Here is a 25,940-nt window from a genome sequence, read left to right on the forward strand (position 1 = left end):
GAATGCCTTCCTAAATGGTGATCTTTATGAAGAGGTATTCATGGAACCCCCACCTGGATATGATGTTGGAAAGAAGGTATGTAAACTAAGGAAAGCATTATATGGTTTGAAGCAATCTCCCCGGGCATGGTTTGAGAGACTTTGTTTGGCCATGAAGAAAGTAGGGTACACTCAGAGCAGTGCAGATCATACATTGTTTACAAGGAGACAGGATGACAAACTTACATCACTCATTGTGTATGTGGATGATATGGTGATTACTGGAAATGATGTGAAAGAGATGAAGAGGCTGAAGGAGTTCTTAGCTTCAGAATTTGAGATCAAAGACCTGGGAAATCTGAGATACTTTCTTGGAATTGAAGTTGCTAGATCAAGAGAAGGAATCTACATATGTCAAAGAAAGTATGTGCTAGATCTCCTAGAGGAAACAGGCATGATGGGGTGCAGGCCAGCAAACACTCCAATAGAACCAAGCCATGGATTACAAGAATCAACGGGTGAGGAATACTGTGATAAGGAAAGGTACCAAAAGTTGGTAGGAAAACTGATATACTTATCCCTTACTCGGCCAGACATTGCCTATGCAGTGCATGTTGTCAGTCAGTTCAAGAATCCTTAGATACTTGAAGACTTGCCCAGGGAAAGGAATTCTATTCAGAAAAAACAGCAGACTTGAAATTGAAGCCTACACTGATGCTGATTGGGCTGGCTCTGTTGGAGACAGAAAATCAACCTCAGGTTACTGTACATTCTTGGGAGGAAACCTAGTCACATGGCGTAGTAAGAAGCAGAATGTTGTGGCTAGATCAAGTGTAGAAGCAGAATACCGGGCTATGGCACACGGGGTTGCTGAACTCTTATGGCTCAGGACTCTCCTTAATGAGCTTGGTATCAAGACTGAGGGTCCTCTCAAGCTGTATTGTGATAATAAAGCTGCTATCAACATTGCCATTAATCCTGTGCAGCATGACAGGACAAAACATATTGAAATTGATCGACACTTTGTCAGAGAGAGAATTATTTCAGGAGAACTTTGTGTGCCTTATACTCCACCAGAGATGCAGATTGTAGATGTATTAACTAAAGGGCTGGCATCAACGAAGTTCAGGGACATACTTGGCAAGCTAAACATGATTGATATTCATGCTTAGCTTGAGGGGGAGTGTTAGAATGTTAGAGTGATGTTCGGCTGATAAGAGTTCTTATTAGCCCATTCTTATGTTTAACTTATCTTGTAACTGGGCTTGTGTTAATGGGCCTAATCCTGTTTAATGATTTAAGTCATCTGGGTGTCCCATCACTAATCAGGGGCATCCCAGTAATTTCTTATACCTTGTACTATATTCATCTATAAATAAAGGGCTGGTCGACTGGATAGTACAGTTCGACATTCTCTTCAGTTCTGTGGTTCTCTTCTCTTCCTTGCTACTTCGAGTATAGCTCTTCAGATTACAATCAACACTTCCAGCCCAATCGGCATCTGTATAGACTTCCACCCTCATGTGGTTATTGTTCTTGAGCAATATACCTCTACCCAGGCATCTCTTCAAGTATGCTAATATTCTCTCTGCCGCAAGAAGATGAGAAGTTCTAGGGGAGTGCATGTACTGGCTAACAACACTAACTGCATAGCTGATATCCGGCCGAGCGAGGCAGAGATATAGAAGCTTTCCAACCAACTGTTGGAACATAACTTTGTCTTCAAGAGGCTCCCCACCCTCTGCACTAATCTTGTGATTTTGTTCGATGGGTGTATCGGCCGGCTTAACACCCAACTTTCCAGTTTCCGCCAACAGACATAGAACATATTTTCTCTAAGAGATAAAAATCCCCTGCTTGGATCTAGCAACCTCAATACCCAAAAAGTACCGTAGTGCACCAAGATCTTTCACCTCAAACTCTTGATGAAGGAGCTGTTTGAGGGACTCAATCTCATGACTGTCATTTCCTGTCACCACAATATCATCAACATATACTGCTAGTAGTGTCAAAGAGGACTTCACCCTCTTGATGAATAGTGTATGATCTGGTTGGGCCTGTACATAACCAAACCTTCCAAGGGCTAATCTGAACCTATCAAACCAGGCTCTAGGTGACTGCTTCAAACCATACAATGCCTTGTTCAGTCGGCAAACCTTCTTACCTGTCTCTATATGATATAATCTAGGAGGCAACTGCATGTAAACCTCTTCTTGTAAGTCTCCATTCAGAAAAGCATTTTTAACATCCATCTGAAACAGGGGCCAAGAATGATTTGCTGCAAGGGATAGCAAAACTCGAATGGTGGTCATCTTGGCTACTGGGGCAAAGGTCTCCAAGTAGTCTATACCATAAGTCTGAGTGAACCCCTTTGCAACCAGCTGGGCTTTGTACCTTTCAATAGAGCCATCAGCATTATGCTTCACAGTGAACACCCATCTGCATCCCACCAGTTTCTTTCCTTTTGGTGGGCCAACCAGTGCCCAAGTATTATTCTTCAACAGGGCATCCATTTCGACTTGCATTGCATCTTTCCATTCTGGAACTGATAAGGCTTCTTGCACTGTTCTTGGAATAGGGACGTCGGCAATGGAAGTGAGATAGGACCGGTAAGATGGTAATAGGCGATCATAGGATAAGAACTGTGAGATGTTGTGAGCTGTAGAAGTGGTGCAATGTTGTTTCCCTTTGCGAATGGCAATAGGGAGATCAAGGTCATCCACAGGAGGGGAAGTGGCAATAGTGAGAGGCATCTCAGTAGGCTCTAGATCTGGAGGCGCAGAAGGAATTGGAGCTAGCCGGGACTGGCGAAGACTAGGATCAATCTGCCTGCATCGCCTGTGATAGACTCTCAACTCCGGCTCCCTTTGACCACCCTCACACCACTACAACCTTCATTACCTAGTGGAATAGGTAAAGGAACAGCCCCACTTCTACCAGCCCCACTTCCACTAAAGAAACTCAAAACAGCCCCAGCTCTCCCCCTGAGGAGAAACCCTAGGATAATAAGGTGTCTTCTCAAAGAAGGTGACATCCATGGAGACAAACCGTTTCCCTGAAACCGGATCATAGCAGCAATAACCCTTTTGAGTTTTTTCATAAAGGAAAATGCATTTGGAGGCCTTAGGTTCAAATTTGGAATGATGAGGCCCGAGAAGCTGAACGAAACAGGTACAACCAAAGGTTTTAAGGGGAACAATGAACAACTCCTCGTCTGGGTATAGAAGGGAAAAGGGGGTTCTCATATCAAGGACCCGGGAAGGAACTTGATTAATGAGATAAACTGCCGTGAGGATAGCATCACCCCAGAAGCGAATAGGTACATTGGAGGTAAACATAATGCTTCTAGCCACCTCCAAGATATGCCTATTCTTCCTTTCAACAACGCCGTTCTGTTGTGGTGTATAAGGGCAAGTGCTCTAGTGAATAACTCCATGGCTAAGAAGGTAAGAGGTCAATGGCTGAGCAAAGTATTCCTTTGCATTATCAGATCTAAGGACTTTGATTTTGGTCCCAAACTGAGTGAGAACCATCTGATGGAAGTTTTGGGTCAGAGCAGGAACCTCATCCAGAGAACGCATAAGATAGACCCAAGAAAACCGGGGTATGGTCATCAACAAACAGTAGAAAATATCTGTACCCACCCATAGAAGAGATATGATATGGCCCCCAAACATCAGTATACACAATATCAAAAGAGGAATTACTCCTTTTATTACTTAAAGAATAAGAGGTTCTACAATGTTTGGCAAACTCACAACTCTCACACCTCAACTTTGATAACTCAACAGACTCAAATAAAGAAGGAAACAGACTCTTCAAAGACTTAAAAGACAAATGACCTAATCGGTTATGCCAAAGCATAACCGAACTCACAAACTGGGAAACAAAAGACTTCTTATCCACTGACTCCTCCCGATGAGAACTCTCTCCAAGCAGATAGATCCCGTTCGTCTCACGGCTAGTCCCAATCATCTTCCTCGTCTCCAAATCCTGAAAAACACATCGGTCAGGGAAAAAGGTTACTGAACAGTTCATGTGTTTGGTAATACTACTAACTGAAAGCAGGTTAGTATCAAGCTTAGGAACATGCAAGACAGAAGATAAAGAGATAGTATCCGATAGCTTGATGTCCCCCTTGTCCGAAATGGGAACAAGAGAGCCATCAGCAATGGATACTCTATCTCGGCCAGAGGACAAGTGATAAGAAGTGAACAAAGATGGCAAGCTAGTCATATGGTCAGATGCACCTGAATCTATTACCCAACATTGATCAATATTACCTAGAGCTGAAGCATGGTAAGCTGAGACTCGAGTACCTGAATGTGCAAATGCAGATGTGGCAAGAGCTGATGGTGACTGAGATGGCTGAGCTAAACTCCCAACTTCCTTTTCCAACTGTATGAGGGCAGCCCAACAGTAGCTAAAGTTTCCAGGGATGTACCTGATGAGGATGTTGAATCAGTGTTCACTGCCATATGAGCATTACCCTTCTTATTTCTTAGTTTTGTTGGGACCAAGTGAGGATGTAGCTTCCAACAAGTATCTTTTGTGTGCTTGGGTTTCTTGCAATGTTCACATACCAGATCCCGTTTATTTTCTTTCTTCCGGTCCCTTTCTGAGTCACCCCCTGGCTTGGGTTTAATAGCTGTCAAGGCTCGGAAAGAGGGTTGAGGCTGCATCATGACTTTCCTCCTGGTCTCTTCACTATGCACTAGGGAGTATGCTTGAGAAAGGGTCACACTATCTCTTGTCAATATCTGTTGTCGCACAATGTCATATTCTGAATTCAAACCAGCCAGAAACTCAAATACCCTATTCGTCTCGACTTGCTTTCTGTGAGTATGCATCTTTGGGACTCTCCCACTCAAGGGTCTCTAGATGGTCAATCTCATGCCACAAGGATTTCAAGGTAGAGAAGTAGACAGAAACTGGCTTCTTTCCTTGTTTAAGGCTGTTCACCTCACACTTCAGTTCATAGGCTCTGGCAACATTAAGGGGTTGGGAATAGGTTTCTTTCACAACATCCCATATCTCTTTGGCTGTCTTTGCCCACAAGTAATTTTGGTTGATATGTGGTTGCATAGAATTACATAGCCATGCCATAACTAAATAGTTCCCTTGAACCCACATGGTGTATGTTGGGTCATCCTTGGAAGGTTCTTTCACATCTCCCAAGAGGTAACCTAGTTTTCCCCTTCCTCCAATACCCATCATGGCTGATTGCGCCCCTCCAAATAATTTGACCCATCAAATCTCATAGTTGTAATCTGAAACTCAGTTTCAGATACACTACCATAATTGTGGTTTCCAAAACTACTTTCTCCCTGACCCTTAAACTCCATCTTTGATCAAGATTCAGTGGCTACAAACTATTAGAGCAATTATACCAGAAAACATAGTCAAACAAGTAAGTCTGAAATCTGATCCGAAACCAACACAAATCTGATCTGATCCGATCTAAAACCAACCCAAACCTGATCTGAAATCAATTGCCTATCACAGTATATGCAAGAAATCAACTCAAATCTGATCTGAAATCAATCGGCATGCACAGTACCAGGCAGCCTATCAATCTGAGATGCTTTTTTCTGAAATCACTATTGTGGGGCCCACTGCTGCGAGAGCAAAAATAGGGTTTCAACTGTAGGTCTGAAGTAAGTGCTCAGCTGCACTCTCCAAGCAATCCGCACAAGTGGGACTTGTCGTAGGGCAATATGAAACCCTAAAAACTAATCACCTTTGAAGAGGGGGGTTCGGCCCAACAGTCAAACCCTAGAAACAAACTTAAACACAGTTCGGCACGCCAAACCCTAGAACAAACTCGAACACAGTTCGGCCCCTCTTTCTAGATAGGTCCAACCTATCTCGTCTGATTGAAATCTCTGAAACTCAGTAAAAAAAAAAAAACTTACTTATGTACTTCGGTTTACTGTCTTCTAGGGTTACCTGAACCCTAACCTTCGCTGCCTCTTCCTGATTACCAACTCTCTGCAAGCTGCGGCAAGTCTTCAACTGTTGCGAACCTCTCCTGGTAATCTCCAAGATTCAGCCACCGAAAAACTTCTTCATAGCTTCCAGCCCTAGCTAGTCCTCATGTGGTCGGATGGACTAGACACACATGAGAAGCCCTAGATAGGCTCTAATACCAAGTAGAAGATCAAGATGGTAATCAGTCTTGAATCCTAAATGGTTTTAGGTTTGCAACACAGAAGAGAAAGTGAGAGAAATGAGAGAGAATAGAAGAGAAACAAGAGAACACAAGTTGTTGAAAGGAGGGACAAATTCTTACTAATCTGCCACCGCCACTCTCTTAATATGTATAGGTTATGTTTAGTACATAATGGAAAGGACACATCTGCCCTTGGTACTTACATAATAAATAAAGTAAATAAAAACTGAAATAAATAACAACTGAATTAACAAACTGACTCAAACTAACACTACTATAACTGAAACAAATAACTACACTGCTGTCCTACGAACACAGTGGGGACCACTGCAATGGGGCCCACATCAGTGTTCTCTACAATATTACATATTAAAATATATAAGGGTCCATTTGGTTTGCGGGAATAGGGGTCCAGAATCGGAATTGGAATTGTCCAACTGTTTGGTTGGGTGGAATCGAATCCCATTCCCATTCCTGGTGGAATAGAATTCCCCCATAATCCATTCCAGCCAATTCTGATTTCAGATTGAACCAAATGGACCCTAATTTATTATACTTAATGTATAATATATATTCTTTAATATATAATACATATATAATATCTGTAATATATATATATATATATATATATATATGTGTGTGTATATATATTGATGAAATTCGGTTTTAACCGAAAACCAAACCAAAACTTTTGGTTTCGTTTTGGATTTTCATTTAAAATTCAGTTTTAAAAATTTTGGTTTATTCGGTTCAGTTTTTAACTGAATAAACTGTTTGATCAACCCTACTTCTAACTGGCGCTGGGTGGTCTTCTATGCACATGCCCAAACCATCTTACTCTACTCCTAGGTTCCTACGGATGACTTCATTCCTAATCCTATCCTTTCTAATTTTTCCACTCATCCATCTTAGCATTCACGTTTCTGCCACATTCATTTTTTGGACATGTTTCCAACTAATCTAAATGGTATTCGCCTATCACATAAAAGACCCCCTCCATTTTTCCCTTATTGCTTTAATTCTTTGGGTGACATCCTCCTTAATCTCCCTTGTTATGAATTATTGAATCAAGGTACCAAAAATGGTCACATTGAGTTATCTCTTGGTCTCCAATCCTAAGTGTATCTTGATTTATACTACTATTATTACTAAATTTACATGTCATATACTCTGTTTTAATCTTATTTATTTTCAAACTTCTTATTTCTAAGGCATTTGTCCATAAGCTTAATTTTGCATTTAATCCTTCCTTAGTTTCATCAATTAAAAGATGTCATCTGCAAGGAACATGCACCATGGAACTTCTTCAATATGTTTAATCAATTCATTTAAGACCAGTGCAAATAGAAAAGGAATAAGTGATAAACCTTGGTGAAGACCCATGGTAATTTTAAGTCTCTCCCATTGTGTTCTAACATTGGTCATTGCCCCCTCATACATATCCTTAATTAGGTCTATATACCTATTTTGAACCCTTCACTTTTCCAAGACCCACCATATTATCTCTATAGGAACTCTACCAAATGCCCTTTTCTTGATCAATGAACACCATATAAAGATTGTTCTTCATCTCTTTGAACTTTTCTATCAATCGTCTCAAAAGAAATATATCTTCCATGGTCGATCTCTTTGGAATAAAGCCAAATTGATTCTCTAGTCTTGTTTTAAGTTGTAATCTTTGTTTAATTACTCTCTCACAAAGTTTCATATTGTCATCCAGAAGTTTAAGCCCCTGATAGTTATTACAACTTTGTATATTACTAGGGGTGCAACTTGGGCAGGCCCAACCCAAGATCGAAACAGGCAGCCCAAAATTTTACACGAGCTGGGCTTGGAATTTTGGTCCTCGGGCCTAAGAAGTCGGGCTTTTTTATTTTTTGGGCCGGGCCTGGTCTTAGCCCTTAGGTAGCCTGAACTCATCCCAACTATACACATTTATATATACATATGTATATATATGTAAATTTTGCATAAATATTTACATACATACATACATACATACCATGTATACATATTTGCATAAATACATACACACACATACTAGGTTGACCCAGAATTCCACAACTAGGAGTAGAAGAAGAGGATGGAAGGCCCGAGGTAGATAGAGGGACAAAAAAAGAGGGGGAATGAGAATCCTCTTCCATCCCACTAGTCTCCCCCTGAAGAGGATTCTAAGAAGACTGAAAATAGGGTTGAGACTCAAAAAAGACCACATCTCTGGTGACATACGTTCTCTTGGAGACAGGATCATAACACTTGTATCCCTTCTGTGTAGGAGAGTACCCCAAAAATATTCCCTTCGTAGCCCTAGGATCCAGCTTGGTCTTCTTTAGATCCTTCACATGTATGAAACATATACAACCAAAGACCCGTGGAGGGAGAGGAAAGTTTGGAAGAGTGGGACACAAAACAGAGAAAGGGGATTTCATACCCAATACCTTAGGTGGCATCCGATTTATCAGATATGATGCAGTAAGTACAGCTTGAGATCAGTATTGCTTGGAAACTTTGTGCTGGAATAGTAAGGCTCGAGTTGTCTCCAATGATGCCTATTCTTGCACTGAGCAATCCCATTCTGTTGAGGGGTATTAGCACAGGATGATTGATGTAACATGCCAGCATCTTCCATGAATAAGTTCAAGGATTTTTTAAAATATTCAGCAGTATTATTTGACCGGAATTGCTTAATCTTCTTATCAAACTGTGTTCCAATCATCTTGCAAAAAGCCATAGTTATTCGTGGTACTTCATCTCGTCCTTTCAACAGATAGATCCATGTGTATCGAGAATAGTGGTAAACAAAACTGATAAAGTAACGGAAGTCATCAATGGAAACAATGGATGAAGGGCCCCAAGCATCAGAATGAACCAAATAAAAAGGAGCTCGAATTTCATTACTGGAAATTGGATAAACAGTTCTACATTGTTTTGACATTTGACATACTTCACAAATTAAACTCTGACTTGAAAGGTCCTTAAACAATTCGGGAAACAACATTTCTAATGAAGAGAAAGACAAATGACCTAGCCTAGCATGCCACAGATGCAATCTAGCTATTGACTCCACACTCTCCGGACTACTAGTAGCAGATGCTTGTAAGGCTGAACCAGTGTTTGCATCAAAATAGTAGAGGCCTCCATACTCATGACCGCTCCCAATCGTTCTCCTTGTCAATCTGTCCTGAAAGACACAATGAGTAGGAAAAAATGTTATACTACAGTTCAAATTTTTGGTAAGTTTTGAAATAGACAAAGGATTTGAGGTAAGACTGGGAACATGTAGAACTTATTTAAGAGAGAGGTCATTGCTTAGGTCAACCACCCCCTTTCCAGAGATGGTGGAGAAAGACCCGTCAGCAACTCTCATCCTATCCTGACCAGACAACAAATGATATGAAGAGAATAAGGAGGACATATGTGTCATGTGGTCAGTTGCACCGGAATCAATAACCCAAGAAGTAGAGTCAATAGAGCTAGTTGCACTAAAGGCAGAGATTGTACCTGATCTGGCAAGAGAGGTGGAATCAAAAGAATTATTCCTTAGACGAACTAATGCCCAACTAAGGACCTCTACCTCACTAGCAGTGAAGCCCAAAGCACCAGCTCCAGAGGAATCAACAACCTGCCCCATAGGAGAAGAAGACACTGTCGGTATATTCTGTGAGTTGTCACCATTGTTGTTGGTGACAAGATTCCTACTTGCCGCATGACCCTTTTGTTGTTTCTTGTCCTTTCTCAATGCAGCTGGCTTCAGGTGAGGATACAGGACCCAACACTTTTCTTTTTCATGTCTCTCACCACCACAATGAGTGCACTTAAGGTGCTTCTTGTCTGGACGTCTGTTTCCCTTAGTGGAGACCAGGGCTGAATGTTCCCCAAATTGTTCAGTTGGTTGAGTCTGAGAGTCAACTTGCATCTCATTTCTCCTGACTTCTTCATTCCTCACCAGATAATAAACATGGTGTAACTCGGGCAATTCATCTCTCCCTAGAATTTGTGACCTTATACCCTCATACACTGGGTCCAGGCCAGCCAAGAACTTAAAGGCTCTGCTCTCTTCAATCTGCTTATCATGTCTTTCCTTGTCCCTGGCATTTTCCCAATCCAATATCAAGTGATGGTCAAGTTCTTCCCAAAGACCTTCCAGAGTTGCAAAGTATGTTGCAACTGTCATATCCCCTTGCCTTAAGGCCGCATTGTCTTGATTCAATCTGTAGATTCTAGCATTGTTTTTCTTCTGTCCATAGGTCTTAGATACCTTTTCCCAAATTTTGGATGCTGTAGGAAAGTGATGAACAGTCCTGGCAACCCGAGGAGTCATAGAGGCAAGCAACTAGGACATAACTGTGGCATTCTCCTTGCGCCACACAGCATACTCTGCACTGCCAACCTTAGGTTCCTTCTTGTTCCCATCTAAGTATCCTGTGAGATCACGGGAAGTAATAAAAAACATTGCAGAAACAGACCATTCCCTGAAGTTGCACTCATCCAGCAGCACACTTGTAATCTGCAAGCTGTGCAGATTAGGGTTTTCCAGATTTGAAGATCTTGCAGCAGGTCTGTTGTCCCTAGAAGAAACCGCTCCAGATACTGAATACATCTTGACTGCAGCCTCTGTGTAGATGGCACTGTTTAAGACTAGCCGAAGTGATCACAGTGCTGAAAGAGAGACTAGTTGCAGAGTTGAAGAAGGTTCTGACAGCTCGCAACACTGTTTCAGACTTGCCGAGACTGTCACAGTTCTGAAGCAGTTCAGTTACAGCAGCAAATGAGGTGTTCTGGGCTGGTAACCGACCTGAAACTAAGGGCTCTCCACCACTGTGCTATGCAGACTTCACTTGAGCTTCGAGTACTGCAACTGTAAAGAGAGTTCTCCCAACTGTGCTATGCAGACTTCACTTGAGCTTCGAGTACTGCAACTGTAAAGAGAGTTCTCCTTACTGTGCTATGCAGACTTCACTTGAGCTTCGAGTACTGCAACTGTAGAGAGAGTTCTCCCCCTTACTGCTACTGCTAGGACTGCTGAAATCAGTCCTCAACTAGGTCTGTCCTATACAGACCTCTCTTAGTAGCCGAATAGCTACTATCTACAAGAAACAGTCTAGTAGGACATCAGCGTTTGGGTCTTACTTCCCTTGCGCCCTAAAACCAAGGGAAACCCTAGGTTCGAACCTTGTTTTGTTCTCCTACAACCCTAGGGTTTCACGGCAGCAACCCAGAAAAAAAAAGGAAAGAAAGACAGCAAGAGAGAAGAGATGGCATCGGCTGTAACCAGGAAGGTGCTTAATGCTCTGATACTATGAAGGCTGAAGTGCTGTAGCTGAAGCAGTAGAGAGGAGAAGACCAAGAGATACTGTGAATGTCGAACTGAACTAACCCAGTCGACAATAATATTATTTATACTAAAGTACAGTACAATGTTACATGAAATGACTGGGATGCCCCTGATTAGTGATGGAACACCCAGACAACTTAAAACACTAAACAGACTTAGGCCCATTAACACAGGCCCAGTACATAACAACTTAAACTCAAACACAGGATAATAAGAACTCTTATCAGCCGAACCATCAATACATACAAAACCTTCAACCTAACAACCAGGACATGACTGTAGCATTCTCTCTTCTCCAAATAGCATATTCAGCACTCCCTATTTCGGGTTCTTTCTTCTGCCCGTCCAAGTAGCCGGTAAGATCCCGGGATGTGATAAAGAGTATGGCTGAAACGGACCATTCCCTAAAGTTGTATTCGTCTAGCAACACATTTGTTATCTGTAAAGATTTGGGTTCTCCAGATTAGGAGACCTCCAACTAGCCCTAACATCTCTAGAAGACACTTCCCGGATATGGAAGACATCTTCTCCGACTTGCAAGAGTACCAAAAACTGTCACACAAGTTATATGAAACCACTTCAGACTTATGGAGCTTGCAGCACTGTAAACTCAGACCGGAGGGTCCGTATCAGGACTGAAATACCAAGTTCCACTCTGCTGTACTGCTCTAACTACTGCTGTTGCAAGCTGCCACCAAAATGCTGAAGCACCAAACTGAAACCCTTCTGCTGTGTTTAGCCACTGTTGCCGCAGCCTGGACCTTACTGTTGTGGCTTCTACCACGCACTAACCACTGCTATTGCAAGCTGAACCCTCACCCACAAACTGTTCTAGGACTGCTGAGATCAGTCCTCTCTTCCAGATCTGTTCTACACAGATCTCACTTAGCCAAATGGCTACAACTTGCTGTGTGTGTCTCTTAGGGCATCAGCTACTGGGACTAACTCCCCTTGGGCCCTACAACCAAGGGAAACCCTAGATATAGGTTCTGCTGGGTTCTATGACCAGACCTAGGGTTTCTTTGCAATACCAAGATAGAGAGAAAGGTGAGAGAGAGAGAGAGGTGTGAGGCAGCTGCTGTAACCAGGCGAGTTTTAGTGCTCTGATACCATGTTTGCCAAACTGAACCTGTCAAGTGAGCAGAGAAGAAGAAGAGGAAGAAAAGAGGAGAAAGGAAGAAATGTTCGAATGGGCACTGTTCATCATCCGGCCCTGCACTGTTCACTTATATAATAACAGTACATAAAGTTACATAAAAGGACCAGGATGCCCCTGATTAGTGATGGGACACCCAGTCAAATAAGACACTAAATAAAAATAGGCCCAGTAACTAAGGCCCATTAACTAAAGACTTAATACCCAATCCAGACAAGAGGATAACAAAATATCAGCCGAACCAACACAGAGTAGTGTCTTATAATGGTTACAAGTACTTTGTAATTTTTGTTGATGATTATTCAAGGATGACATGGCTTTACCTTATGAAAGAAAAAAGTGAATTGTTTTCTATCTTCCAGAAATTTTATGCTGAAATTCACAATCAATTTGGTGTACGTATTAAAATTCTTCGTTCTGATAATGGCCGCGAGTATTTTTCCACACACTTTCAAGAATATTTGGAACAACATGGCATTATCCGTCAAACCTCATGTACCTACACCCCTCAACAAAAATGGGGTGGTTGAAAGAAAGAACCGTCACCTTTTGGAAACTACTCGGTTCCCCTTACATCAGATGAATGTCCCCAAACCCTTTTGGAGTGATGTTGTACTTACATCTTGCTTTATTATTAACCGCATGCCCATGTCTATCCTTGAAGGTCAGTCCCCTTTCTTTGTTTTGTTTCCCACGTTGTCTCCTTTTCCCCTTACTCCTAGAGTTTTTGGATGCATGTGTTTCATTCATAATCTTGGGCCTGGAATGGACAAGTTAGATGTTAGATCCACTAAGTGTGTCTTTCTTGGCTATTCCAGGACTCAAAAAGGGTATAAGTGTTATAACCCTCGTTCTCAGCATTCTTTTGTGTGTTCTGATGTTACATTTTTTGAGTTCGTTCCTTTCTTCTCCAGGTCTGATACTTCTTCTCCTCTGTTGCCATCACCCCCTCTTCTAGTTCCTGTTGAGGATCCTGTTCCTCTTGTTCCAGTCGTGACCTAGTCTTCGCCTCCAGTGCAGCTACCTGAGAGAGGACCACCTATCCGTCAAGTGTATACACATCGTCAAGCATCGGCTCCTCCCCTATCTTCGTCATCGTTGACAGATCCGGTAGTTGATCCCACCCCAACCCCAACTCCAAGTTCTGACTTGATCTTCCTATTGCTTTGCGGAAAGGTAAACGCAGTTGCACTCTCCATCCCATTTCGAATTATGTTTTTGTATCTCACCTTTCGGCTTCCCATCGACAGTTTGTTTCTATGTTATCCTCTGTCTCTGTTCCCAAGGATGTCCAAGAAGCCCTCAATTCTCCAGGGTGGCGCCAAGCAATGGAAGAAGAACTCTCGGCCCTGACTCGTACTCATACGTGGGACCTCCCCACTCTTCCTCCTGGTAAGCATGTGGTCGGCTGTAAGTGGGTGCACACGGTTAAATACTTATCTGATGGAAGTGTTGAACGGTTGAAAGCTTGGTTAGTTGCTAAAGGTTATCCACAACAGTATGGTATTGATTACATAGACACCTTCTCTCCGGTTGCCAAAATTGGGTCAGTTTGTGTTCTGATTTCTCTTGCTGCTATGTTTGATTGGCCCTTCTTTCAGCTTGACATCAAGAATGCCTTTTTACATGGTGATCTTCTTGAGGAGGTGTACATGTAGCAACCACCAAGGTTTGTTGCTCAGGGGGAGGGTGAGAAGGTCTGTAGACTTAAGAAGGCTATTTATGGACCTAAACAATCTTCGCATGCATGGTTTGGGAGATTTAGTGAAGTGGTGAAGAAGTTTGGAATGAAACAGTGTCAGGTTGACCATTCCATATTAGCTATGAATCAAATGCTGGGAAGATTCTCTTGGTAATGTAGATGACATTGTTATCACAGGCAGTGACAGACCAAGAATTGATAGGTTGAAGACTTATTTGCATGATCACTTCCAGACAAAGGATCTTTGGCAAATTAAGATGCTTCCTAGGGATAGAGGTTGCAAGGTCCAATAATGGTATTAATCTGTGCCAGAGGAAATATGTTCTTGATTTGCTAGAAGAAACAGGATTGTTGGGTGCTAGACCAGCTGAAACACCTATGGAACTGAATGTTAGATTGGGTAGTGATACAGGTGAGGAGTTTGAGGATCCGGGAAGGTACAAAAGGCTGGTGGGTAAGCTTAATTACCTAACCATCACTCGACCTGATATCTCATTTGCGGTCAGTGTAGTGAGTCAATTTATGCAGAATCTTAGAATCCCACACTGGGAGGCAGTCCTAAGGATTGTGAGGTATTTGAAGGGTGCTCTAGGTTGTTGTATAAGAGTGGAGGAAGTCTTGAGATAGAGGGATACACGGATGCTGATTGGGCCGGGTCCATATCTGACAAAAGGTCCACTACAGGGTATTGCACTTTTCTTGGTGGGAACTTAGTGACATGGAAGAGTAAGAAGCAGACAATGGTAGCAAGAAGCAGTGCAGAGGCTGAATATAGGGCTATGGCTCACACGACATGCGAACCGGTGTGGTTGAAGCATCTACTAGAGGAGATGGGATACTCGATTGACACTCCTATGAAGCTATACTGTGATAACCAAGCTGCAGTTCATATCTCCTCTAATCCATTGTTTCACAAAAGGACGAAGCACATAGAAGTGGATTGCCACTTTGTACGTGAGAAGGTGCTTAGTGGAGTGATAAGTACAGCATATGTGAACACAGGAAATCAATGGGCAGATCTATTTACCAAAGGGTTGAATCGGGGAAGAGTGGACTACATATGTAACAAGCTGGGACTATATGGCATATACTCACCAGCTTGAGGGAGAGTGTTAAAGTCGGTTGTACAAGGGTAGTACAGTCCTTTTATGTTTAGTTATATATGTACTGCTCAGCTTATGTGACTCTCACTTAAGTGAGGGCACAATGGTAATCCTTGTATATCTTAGAAGAGTATAAATAAAAGAAGGGCTGACTAGAGGGTTTTTTATTTTTCTCTCTAGTTTGGTTGTGACTTTTCTCCTTCTTTTTCTTCTCTTTCTTCTTCTCCTTCTCTCTCTCTTTTCCTTCTCTTTCTTCTGATCTGAACATATACGAACACCTAATATGAGTTTTATCAAAGACAAATGACCCAACCAATTATGCCAATGTATAATCTGACTCACAAGCTGAGAGACAAAAGACCTTCCAACTTCTTTATCTTCCCCATGTAGACACCCTCCAATTAGGTAGGTTCCATTCGTCTCACGGTCAATCTCAATCACCTTCCTCGTCTCCAGATCCTTAAAAATACATCCATCAGGGAAAAAAGTTACTGAACAGTTTTGATTTTTAGTGATGCTACTAACTGACAATAGGTTAGTACTAAGTTTAGGAACATGCAAAACTAAGAACAAGGAGATGGCATTCGATAATCTAATGTTTCCCTTCCCAGAGATGGGAACAAGAGATCCATCAGCAATGGATACTCTATCTTTGCCACAGGATAAGCAATAAGTAGTAAACAAAGAAGATAAGCCTGTCATGCGGTCAAATGCACCTGAATCTATGATCCAACAAGGCCCATTATTACCTAGGCCTAAAACATGATATGTTGATGCCCATGTACCTGAATGAGCAAATGCCGAAGTAGGAGTAGTAGATGCAATCAGTGGCTGAGATGAGGAAGTTAAAGTATCAACTTCACTTTCTATCTGAGTCAGAGCAGCCCGACAGTAGTTAAAGTGTCTAGGGATGTGTCTCTTGTGTTGGAAGAGGGAGCACCATCAGTAGTAATACCCACATTGGCATTCCCCCTTTTATTTCTGATATTTGCTGGCATTAAATGGGGATATAATTTTCAACAAGTGTCCTTGGTGTGCTTCGGCTTCTTACAGTAGTCACAAACTAGGTCCTTCTTATCCTCCTTCTTTGTGTCCCTTTCCTTGTCACCCCCAAATTTCGATTTTATGGCTGTAAGGGCTGATTCCATAGACTGAAACTGCAACATAACCTTCCTCTTACTTTCCTCACTTTGCACTAAAGAATAGGCTTGAGATAAGGTTACATTCTCCCTTGTGAGTAATTGTTGTCTCACAATATAATACTCTGAATTCAGACCAGCTATAAATTCAAAAACCCTATTGGTCTCAACTTGTTTTCTATAGGTTTGTGCATCCTTCTGACTTTCCCATTCAATAGTTTCTAGATGATCAATTTCATGCCATAAGGATTTTAAAGTGGAAAAGTAAACTGAAATCGGCTTCTCCCCTTGTTTGAGATTATTTACTTCACATTTCAGTTCATAGGCCCTAGCAACATTGAGAGGCTGAGAGTAGGTTTCCTTCATCACTTCCCAAATTTCCTTAGCTGTTTTTGCCCACAAATAATTGCGGCTAATATGAGGCTGCATAGATTTACATAGCCAAGTCATGACCAAATGGTTCTCTTGAACCCATTTGGCATATGAAGGGCCTTCCTTGGCTGGTGTTTTTACATCTCCATTCACATAACCTAACTTCCCTTTGCCCCCAATCGCCATCATGGCTGACTGAGCCCATTCCAAGTAGTTGAACCATCAAATTTAATAGTAGTGATCTGAAAATTGTTTTCTCCCACATTTCCAGCCCCCAAAACCCCTTCCCCTTGAGTCTTAAACTCAGCTCCTGCCATTTCTGTAATAGGTTTATCAAGAGAAACCAGTTCTCAGCAAAGGGATTCCCCCAAAAACAAGTTTGGAAGCTGAAACAAGTCTAGGATTCACTTAAAGAACAATCTGAAATGCTGAAACAGATTTAGGAATCACCCAAAAAGTGATAAAGATCAGGTCTGATTGTAGGGTTAAGGAAAACTTGGAGAAATCTTTGTGAGAACAGAAAACAATTCTCAGCTGCACCTTCCAAATAGGTTCACAGCCAAGTCTGGTCGAAGGGTTAAGAACAAACCCTAGTAAAACTCTGAGAAAATAAGGGAAGCTCAGCCGCTCCTTCTAGATAAGTCCAACCTATCTCGACTGATGCTGGTCTCAAGAAAAGATAAAAACTTACCTAGAAAACTCTGATTGCCACCTCCAATCTTGGTCTGAACCCTAATCTTGATCCTTTTATCCTTCTCTGATTCTTCATGATTACCAAAAAACACTCTCCAAGCCTCTACAAGCCTTTGGACAGCTGCTAAAACCTTCTGGTAACCTCCATGAATCAGCCGATGAACAGTTATTGCTAAACTTCCAGCTCTAGGAATATCTCATGTGGTCGGCTGGATTAGACACACATGAGAAGCCCTAGATTGGCTCTGATACCAAGTAGACAAATCCGGACTGTAATCAGTCCAATTCTTGATGCAGATTAAGAAGAAAAAAAAATACTGAAGAAGAAGAAGAAGAAGAAGAAGAAGAAGAAGAAAGGAAGAAAGAAGAGAGAAGAGAAAGTTGAGAGAAAGGAGTGATAGGCCTTAGCTGCCGCCCCACTCATCTATTTATAATAACATCAAAAAGTAAGATAGAAATTACATTAAAGCCCTACTGCTTATATAAGCAAATAACTAATAAACTAGCATTGCTAACAACAGCCTAACAACAAATATAAAAAGAGCTAACTAACAACAGTAGTGGGGACCACAATAAATAAAATAGCAGCACTAGTTATTACTCTACATCTCTACAGTTGTCCACATTAAAGCTAGCCACTTGTTTTCCTCTTGTCTTGCATGAAGGCACACATGAATGCTATGGCTGGTGGCTTATCTAGACTGGGGTTCAACTAAGAAGAAATGTATGGTGCGCCCTCATTGCAATTTTGTATGTTTGTACAACTTTGTAATAAAGTCATGTTTTGTTGTTCATTGTCTATATTGTACATCTTTTTATTTTCCTTACCACCTAATCTTTAAAATAGCATTTTATTTGCTGCCAAACTTATTGGAACAGATATAAGTTCATATAATTATATCTCTGTTGTTGCAAGTAGTTGTTATTGTTATGGTTGTGCCTTGAATTCTTTGTCACAACCTGCTTCATGAATCCGCTCCGAATTGAGTTGAGAAAATCCAAAGGCAAAATTTTATAGTGATTTGTGGTGGAAGTGTAGCCTGTAGCCTACCACTAACCACCATTGGGCGGTGTGGGGGGCAGAGCCCCCATGGCAGTACGGTCCATTTTTAGCTTATGGGTCTGAACTGAATACGAAGAGTTATGTATTTTGGGGATTTTCTCTCTCGCATACCTTTTTTGTCTGTCTTGTGAGAGAAGTTGAGAGACTTTGGGTGCGCTTGGGGTTTAGGTTTTTCTGTGAGTGAGGTTGTGAGTGCACAGCTCTGTATTCTTCTCCATTGTTGATTTCATAGTGGATTTCTGCTCCTTCACCCGTGGACATAGGCTGTTAGCCGAACCGCGTAAATCTGTGTGTCCTCTTTGTTTACTTTATCTCTGTTTTTTATTTTGTTTTTTGTGTGCAATTCAAATCCGTATTTCTGGGTTTTCCACAACAGTTGTCAAATTCTAGAATGTTCTTATGAAACCCCATTGGTACTGGTAAGTAATTCATCAAAAAAATATATTTTTATTAGCTGCTATAGGTTTTCCTAATTTCAAATTTAAATTTCTCTGGCCTATTACTATCCTATGGATGCAGTGTTAAGAATCACACTTTATAATTCTTTTTTTGGTAAATCGAATTATATTTTATAATTCCTGATGGAGAAGAGTTGGGTGGCAACTTATTTAGTTGCTTTGCCCTTGAATAAGTGATTCAGCCCCTGGGTTTGTTTCCTTTTACAGGGAATTCATGGTGTCCCTCCCATTCCTGATGGTTATAATCCAGCAACCTGGATGCTTGAGATCACTACAACAGCTTCTGAGCTACGAATTGGTGTAGACTTTGCAGATATATACAAACACTCTGATCAACACAGGTTAGAGTAGCTAACATTGTCTTTACCTTTTCAAGCAATGATCAAGAGCAGTTCCTCATTTGATCGCTTATTCTTATATTAGAATGATCATTTTAAATTAGAAAGCTGACTTCATACAAGTTTATCTATAGGGAAGTGGAAGATTTGATTAAGCGTTTGAGTATTCCACCCACTGGTTCTGAGCCTTTGAAGTTTGATTCCAAATATTCACAAGATATCACAAGTCAATTTCGGATTTGTCTTTGGAAACAAATGCTTGTATATTGGAGAAGTCCCCGATACAATGCTGTGCGTTTATTCTTTACTACATTGTGTGCATTGATATTCGGTTCAATATTTTGGAACATTGGTTCAAGAAGGTGCTTCCTTTTATCCTTGTTTATTTTGATGGCTATTTTTCATATTTCTTGCTTATTTCCTTTACTGTAATTGAATATTCTTCTGGATTTTGCTCTTACAATTGAATAATGTTAGTTCTTTCTTTCTCTCCTGTCATTATGTTATTTTAATAGATGGACTCATAGATGTGATTATAATTATCAACAAGGAATTGTCAAGAAGCAATTTCTCGAAGTCAATATTTTGGAGTGTTGGAATAAAATGGTTATCTTACTATGTTTCTCACTAGACATACAAGTGACGAGAATTTCCAGTTACAGTAGGTCTACACCAGATGCCAGCACTCTGCTGACTCTTTTTTTGGCACTAATCTGTGTAGTTAATGTGGCTGGGCAAAAGCTAAGCTTTTTGGCCTGGCAAGTCAATTCCTAAGGTGACAAAAAAATAATATACATAGATGTCATATAATTACATGTTAATTATACACTATTAAACCACAAATTAAATCAATGAATGATTAAAGTGCAACTTACACCCGATTCTCAGAAACAATGACAAGTGTTTTGAATAACCTACCTAGTTTAAAGGAAAATCATACATTCAGATATGAAATTTAGGACACTAGTTTTTTCTTCTCTAAACAGGTTTCTATTGACTTGTAATGGGTTAGATACCATACCATTATATAAAGGGGCATATGTTAGTTATTTTCTCATATTAAGATGTTTATTATGTGTATAGTACTATCTGCCTTGGTGGTTGCCTAGGCAATGTGCCTTGAACATGCCTATGTGATGCTTTAATATGTTGGCACTGATTTTGGTGAACCTAATAGGCATTCAAAGGGTAGATCCTCTTGGTCTCTCTCTTGGAACTGAACTCTTATATATATGTCCAGAAGGACCAATGAAGGAGGATCAATGCTCTAATGAACTTAAATGATAGATCTTGAAGTTCCAACATATTGCATTTGTAGATATAGTTGTTAGTTGTTAGTATGTGTGGTCCCACTAATATCTTTATATTTATTTCATGGCAGTTATGGCAGTTAGGATAGACATATTTGTTTTATATTTATTTCTGTTTCAGCAGAGCATTTTTGTTACTCCACTAATGTTATGTTACAAACATATAAATACTAATCTGTTCTAGGTTGGCTCTGATACCAACTTGGATAAAATAAACCAGAAACAGTTTGTTTCTCTGATATAAGTTCAGTAGAAAAAGAAGAGAAAAGAAGATCATGAACAGAAGAAAAGGGTGCGGTTAGGTTGACTTGCTGGCCCATCAGATTAGTATTTATATGTTTGTAACTTAACATTAGTGGAGTTACACAAATACCCCTTCCGAAATAGAAATAAATATAAAACAAATATGTCTAGCCTAACTACCACAACTACTATGAAATAAATATAAAGATATTAGTGGGACCACACATACTAACAACTATCTCTACAGCATTAAAATCTATGATAGCCGGAAGTTATTGGGAACATTTTAATATAAGAGTGATAGAGATTATTTCTTATTAACCTTCATTACAATAGCTAAAGTGGTTCTTCCATTTTATCTGAAAATTTGAAATTGTAATGAATGATGAAATGAGAGGAAGGAAAATAAGGGAGCAAGATATGATTCCTCTGGGTGGTGAATATAATGTTGATATTTTTTCTTTGTTTTTGGGTAACCAAAGCCTCTCCTTGGTTGAGTTTGAAAAAGGGACAACAAGAAGTTCGGTCTATGTAGAAGGAATTATTGGTCCTAAATAGTTTAATTGGTCTATGTAGAAGGAATTGCATAATCATGGCTTTCCTTTCTTTTTATTCTATTGTTTCTTAAGCACACGGTTTTAGAAATGCAATAGAATTAGTAATTAGCATGTCCTAAATATTTTTCAGGGACACAATAGAGGACTTATTTGTCATTATGGCAGCTCTTTATGCCTCCTGCTTGTTTCTTGGAGTCAATAATGCTTCTTCAGTACAACCAATAATTTCTATTGAGAGAACTGTTTTTTATAGAGAAAAGGCAGCTGGAATGTATTCTCCATTACCTTATGCAGCAGCACAGGTAAGAGAATGGATATTGGATAAATGTCGCACTTTTGTTTTTGTATTAATGATGTATATTTATTTCTTTTGTCAACAGGGTCTTGTGGAAGTACCTTACATTGCCTTACAGACAATATTATTTGGTGTGATAACATACTACATGATAAATTTTGAAAAGACAGTAGGTAAAATTTGATGCCTTTTTGTCTTATGAGATCCAAAACTTACATTTCCTTTTCTTTTTCAACTTTGTCCTTCTCATGTTCTTCCATATCTTAGTATATTTTGAAGATAATGGCCTAAGGATCTCCATTATAAAATTAGAAAAAGTTTTCATGATTAATCTACAGCCATTTACATAAACTCATCTTATTTATTTGAAAGCTGGATCTCCCCCAGGTCCTCACCCAAAATAAATAAATCCCAATAAAGAATAAAGAAAGAAGTCACTATACTCCTTTTCTCATATGCTAGTGCAACACTGTTCAGTGATGTAGAAATTGAAACGAATCAGTCTTGACTTGGTGATGAATGAATAAAAGATAGTTGTCAGGAGTTCCCTAAACATTTCTCTCTTGAGGAGTTTGTAGAATTATTTTGTGTGCAAAAATATTGCAGAATTATCCTTCTACCTACTGATGTTATCATCCCCTTTAGTTCTTCTTTAATTTCATTTTTGTTGGAGATTCTGTTTTAATTTTTGTCTCTGGTATAAGGACATCTGTAATTGGTTAGTTATCTTGGCCAAAGCAAGAGGAAAAGAATTTATGTATGGCTAGTATATGTTTGTGTGTGTGTTGGTTAGGGTTAGAAGTATATAGAGCTTTGCTTGGTACGGAATACCGAGATCACCTTGGTTGTGCTTGGTTTGACAGAAAATAAGAAAGTAACAGAAAGTTGAGGGGAAGTTCTTAAGGAATTTCTTGAAGGAAGAGAAAGATGAAACATGCACATGCGCATGCATGATGCATGCACGGACATGTTTATAGAAAAACCAATTATAGGAGTCTTTATAGTAGAGGCAACAAATAAACAAAATGTCAAAAGAAAAAGAGTGGGCCTTATTGAAATTTTGAACTGAAAAATATGAATCATCAAGTAAATTTCCTTGAGTTTATCAAATTTCTTGGCACAAGCCTCATTATTACATTTTCCATTCCTGTTTACTTCAAATAAAACTTAGTCAATTTTGCAGAAGTTATTTTATGAATTTCCTGTTCAACTTAAATATAAATAAAAATAATTATCTTTCTTTACATAATGATAACAGGTAGCTGTCAAATCCTTTGAGCCTTCAACCCTACTATACTCAAAATACAAGGAAACCATCTTTTTTTTTCCTCACCCCTTCTGCGCTATTTTTTATTAAGCTAGTCAATATGCCTGATTTGTATAGAAGAAAGAGCAGCCCAGTGCATAAGGCTCCCACCACTGTGGGGTCTGGGGAGGGACATTGTATGCAGCCTTACCCCTGCAGATACAGAGAGGCTGCTTCTAAGCCTGATTTGTATAGAAGGAGAAAAAAAAGAAGCAATGGATTGACAAGTACGCATCTTGTTTTGCAGGGAAATTTCTGCTCTACATTCTATTCATGTTCCTCACATTCACCTATTTTACATATTATGGAATGATGGCGGTTGGTCTGACACCGAATCAGCAGTTTGCTGCTGTTGTTTCTTCAGCATTTTACTCATTATGGAATCTTCTCTCAGGTTTTCTTGTTCCAACATCTGTAAGTAATTATTTTCTTGGGCTTCACCAGTTGACACTGCACCTCTATTTTGAGGAAATAGATAATTGGTAGAACTCCATAACCCCTTACCAGTCTGCTTTATTCCTTTCCAGAAAATTCCAGACTGGTGGATTTGGTTTCATTATATCTGCCCTGTTGCCTGGACATTACGAGGTGTCATAACCTCCCAGCTTGGTGATGTGGAGACTCATATTAAGGACTCTGGGTTTGAGGGATCTGTGAAGGATTATCTGGAGATTGCTCTTGGCTACAAGTCTGGAATGGTTGGTACCTCTGTAGTAGTGCTCATTGGATTCTGTATATTCTTCTTTTTTGTCTATGCCTGCTCTGTCAAGTTCCTCAACTTCCAGAGAAGATGATGAAACCGGCCTGCAGAAACATGGTGCTCAGTAATGTAGAAATTCTCCATTTGGTAAATCTTGACATTGAGATCGGCATGCATTACAGTGGGATAGCAGTCTGAAACTCTTCACAAGATTATTTATTCATTGTGCCACCCCACCGGGCTTCGACTCCCAGAATAAGTTAGTTAGGCCCTTACCTGATATATGAAGTTTTCGGAAGGGTCACGGTTTCCAATCTGCACAGGTTTCTTCGACATTTACAACACTGCCCACCCCCATAATGTACCCATTTTTTCATTCCATTCATGAAGACTTTGAAGGGCGATCTTCTCAATGGTTTAAATTGTTTGTCATTATGCTAATCTGCTTGTTTACATGTAGAACTAACTCAGGCCAATAGAGTATGTCCAAAATAAATAATAAATAAGAATCAATGTAGTAAGTCTGCAAATGGATGGAATTGAGTGAGATTGCTGGATCCAAATTTGATTCATTTATATTCAGATACAAATCAAATCTTATCCATAGGATGTATATACTGGACTTGAATCAAATTCACTTAATGCAAATTTTGCACCCCAAAACTGATGCAAAATTTGCACCACTTGCCTCCTGCCTCAATTTTCTCTCGTATAAAATGGGAACTACACCAACAAAGAGACATTTTGTGGCTTGTGTCAATACGAGCTGCTGGGATAATGCTTAATAAACCTTATTGATACTCAAAAATAAACTAATAATTATTTATTTTTTTTATTTTTCTAATAATGCAGTTTTTTGTTTTTTAGTTTACCTGAACTGACCCTCCTCATGTTCTTTCTTGAGGAAAATGGGTCAGTTCAGGCTGGGCCCCTATTACCCAAAAAAAAAAGGCTGGGTCCAGGCCTGAAATATATGCTTGGGCCTACCTGTACATGGGCTTGGGCCGGGATAATCTTCCAAATTCATTTATATTTATATCTTGCCTTTTTGGCCTTTAAGCTGCCACTCAACGAATTGGGATATGCTTTTAATAGAACTCACCTCAGATGGACCTCACAGCCCATCTTACTGTGTATTAGGAACATCTCCTCATGAATAACAAAATAAAGGATGGGAGATGTTTTCGATATGAGACCGGGTCTGCTTCTCACACTGATTTCACATGCACATTCTACCATGCATTGGGAATATCTCCAGTACTTATAAGTTATTATTCATGGGAGATGTTCCCAATGCACGGTGGATGTGCTTGTGAGGCGCTCTTGCGTGAGGAGTAGATCCTATTCCGTTTAATACACACTGGGATGAGGCTGGGAGGAGACTGGATCTGCTCCACACCTAGCACCTCACATGCACATCTTATCATGCATTGGGAACATCTCCCGTATTTATTAATTATCATTCATGAGAGATGTTCTTAATGCACGGTGGATGTGCCTGTGAGATGCCCATTTGTGAGGAGCATATCCCATGTTGGTTGGGAGGTGCATTCTGCTCCTCACATCACATACACCATGCATTGGGAACATCTCCCATGAATAATAACTAATAAGTATGGGAGATGTTCCAATGCATGGTAATATGTGCGTGTGATGCACCAAGTGTGAGGAGCAGATCCGGTCGCGACTCTCTAATCGCTATCAATACCTCGAGGCTTGCCCAAATTCCACGTGGACCGTGGTGCCATATTAGCTGAGACTAGGGATCGATTCCCGCCTTCAGCAGGTGGTCCGGTTGGAGTGGAATTAGGGGTAAATGGGAATTCAGGCGCACATTCTTCTCCCCATGAAGTCGGGAGATATTCCAAATGTGCAGATGGATGATACGTGTGCAAAGTTTTTGTGGGCCCGTGTTGGGCTGATTGGCAAGTGGTAAAAAGAGTTCATGGAATCATGGGCCCAGTGTTTCCCGGCTCACGACTTTGGATTTCCTCCAAGCCGACGGTCTGGATTTTCACT

The 25,940-nt window shown here is 40.4% G+C and overlaps 2 protein-coding genes across 2 annotated transcripts in view; one reads left to right on the forward strand and one right to left on the reverse strand.

The window, feature by feature from the left end:
• Nucleotides 1–24,465, forward strand: part of LOC148868965 (ABC transporter G family member 31-like) — a 72,014-nt gene extending 47,549 nt beyond the window's left edge. The window contains exons 19-24 of the mRNA XM_088967692.1: nucleotides 19,380–19,513; nucleotides 19,645–19,872; nucleotides 21,751–21,922; nucleotides 22,001–22,088; nucleotides 23,469–23,635; nucleotides 23,749–24,465. Of these exons, the coding sequence (XP_088823818.1) occupies nucleotides 19,380–19,513; nucleotides 19,645–19,872; nucleotides 21,751–21,922; nucleotides 22,001–22,088; nucleotides 23,469–23,635; nucleotides 23,749–24,015 (1,056 nt within the window). The 3' untranslated portion in view covers nucleotides 24,016–24,465. The remainder of the gene's footprint in view (nucleotides 1–19,379; nucleotides 19,514–19,644; nucleotides 19,873–21,750; nucleotides 21,923–22,000; nucleotides 22,089–23,468; nucleotides 23,636–23,748) is intronic.
• On the reverse strand, nucleotides 9,237–10,607 carry LOC148868966 (uncharacterized). The gene is made up of 2 exons (XM_088967693.1): nucleotides 9,653–10,607; nucleotides 9,237–9,332 (listed from the first exon to the last, which is right to left on the reverse strand). The coding sequence occupies exons 1-2, from the start codon at nucleotides 10,470–10,472 to the stop codon at nucleotides 9,295–9,297; spliced, it is 858 nt and encodes a 285-aa protein (XP_088823819.1). The 5' UTR covers nucleotides 10,473–10,607; the 3' UTR covers nucleotides 9,237–9,294.
• Nucleotides 24,466–25,940: the final 1,475 nt, after the last annotated feature.

This window comes from Nelumbo lutea, chromosome 2 (genome assembly GCF_056320005.1).
Source record: "Nelumbo lutea isolate HS-2025 chromosome 2, American lotus-T2T, whole genome shotgun sequence".
Lineage (NCBI taxonomy): Eukaryota > Viridiplantae > Streptophyta > Magnoliopsida > Proteales > Nelumbonaceae > Nelumbo > Nelumbo lutea.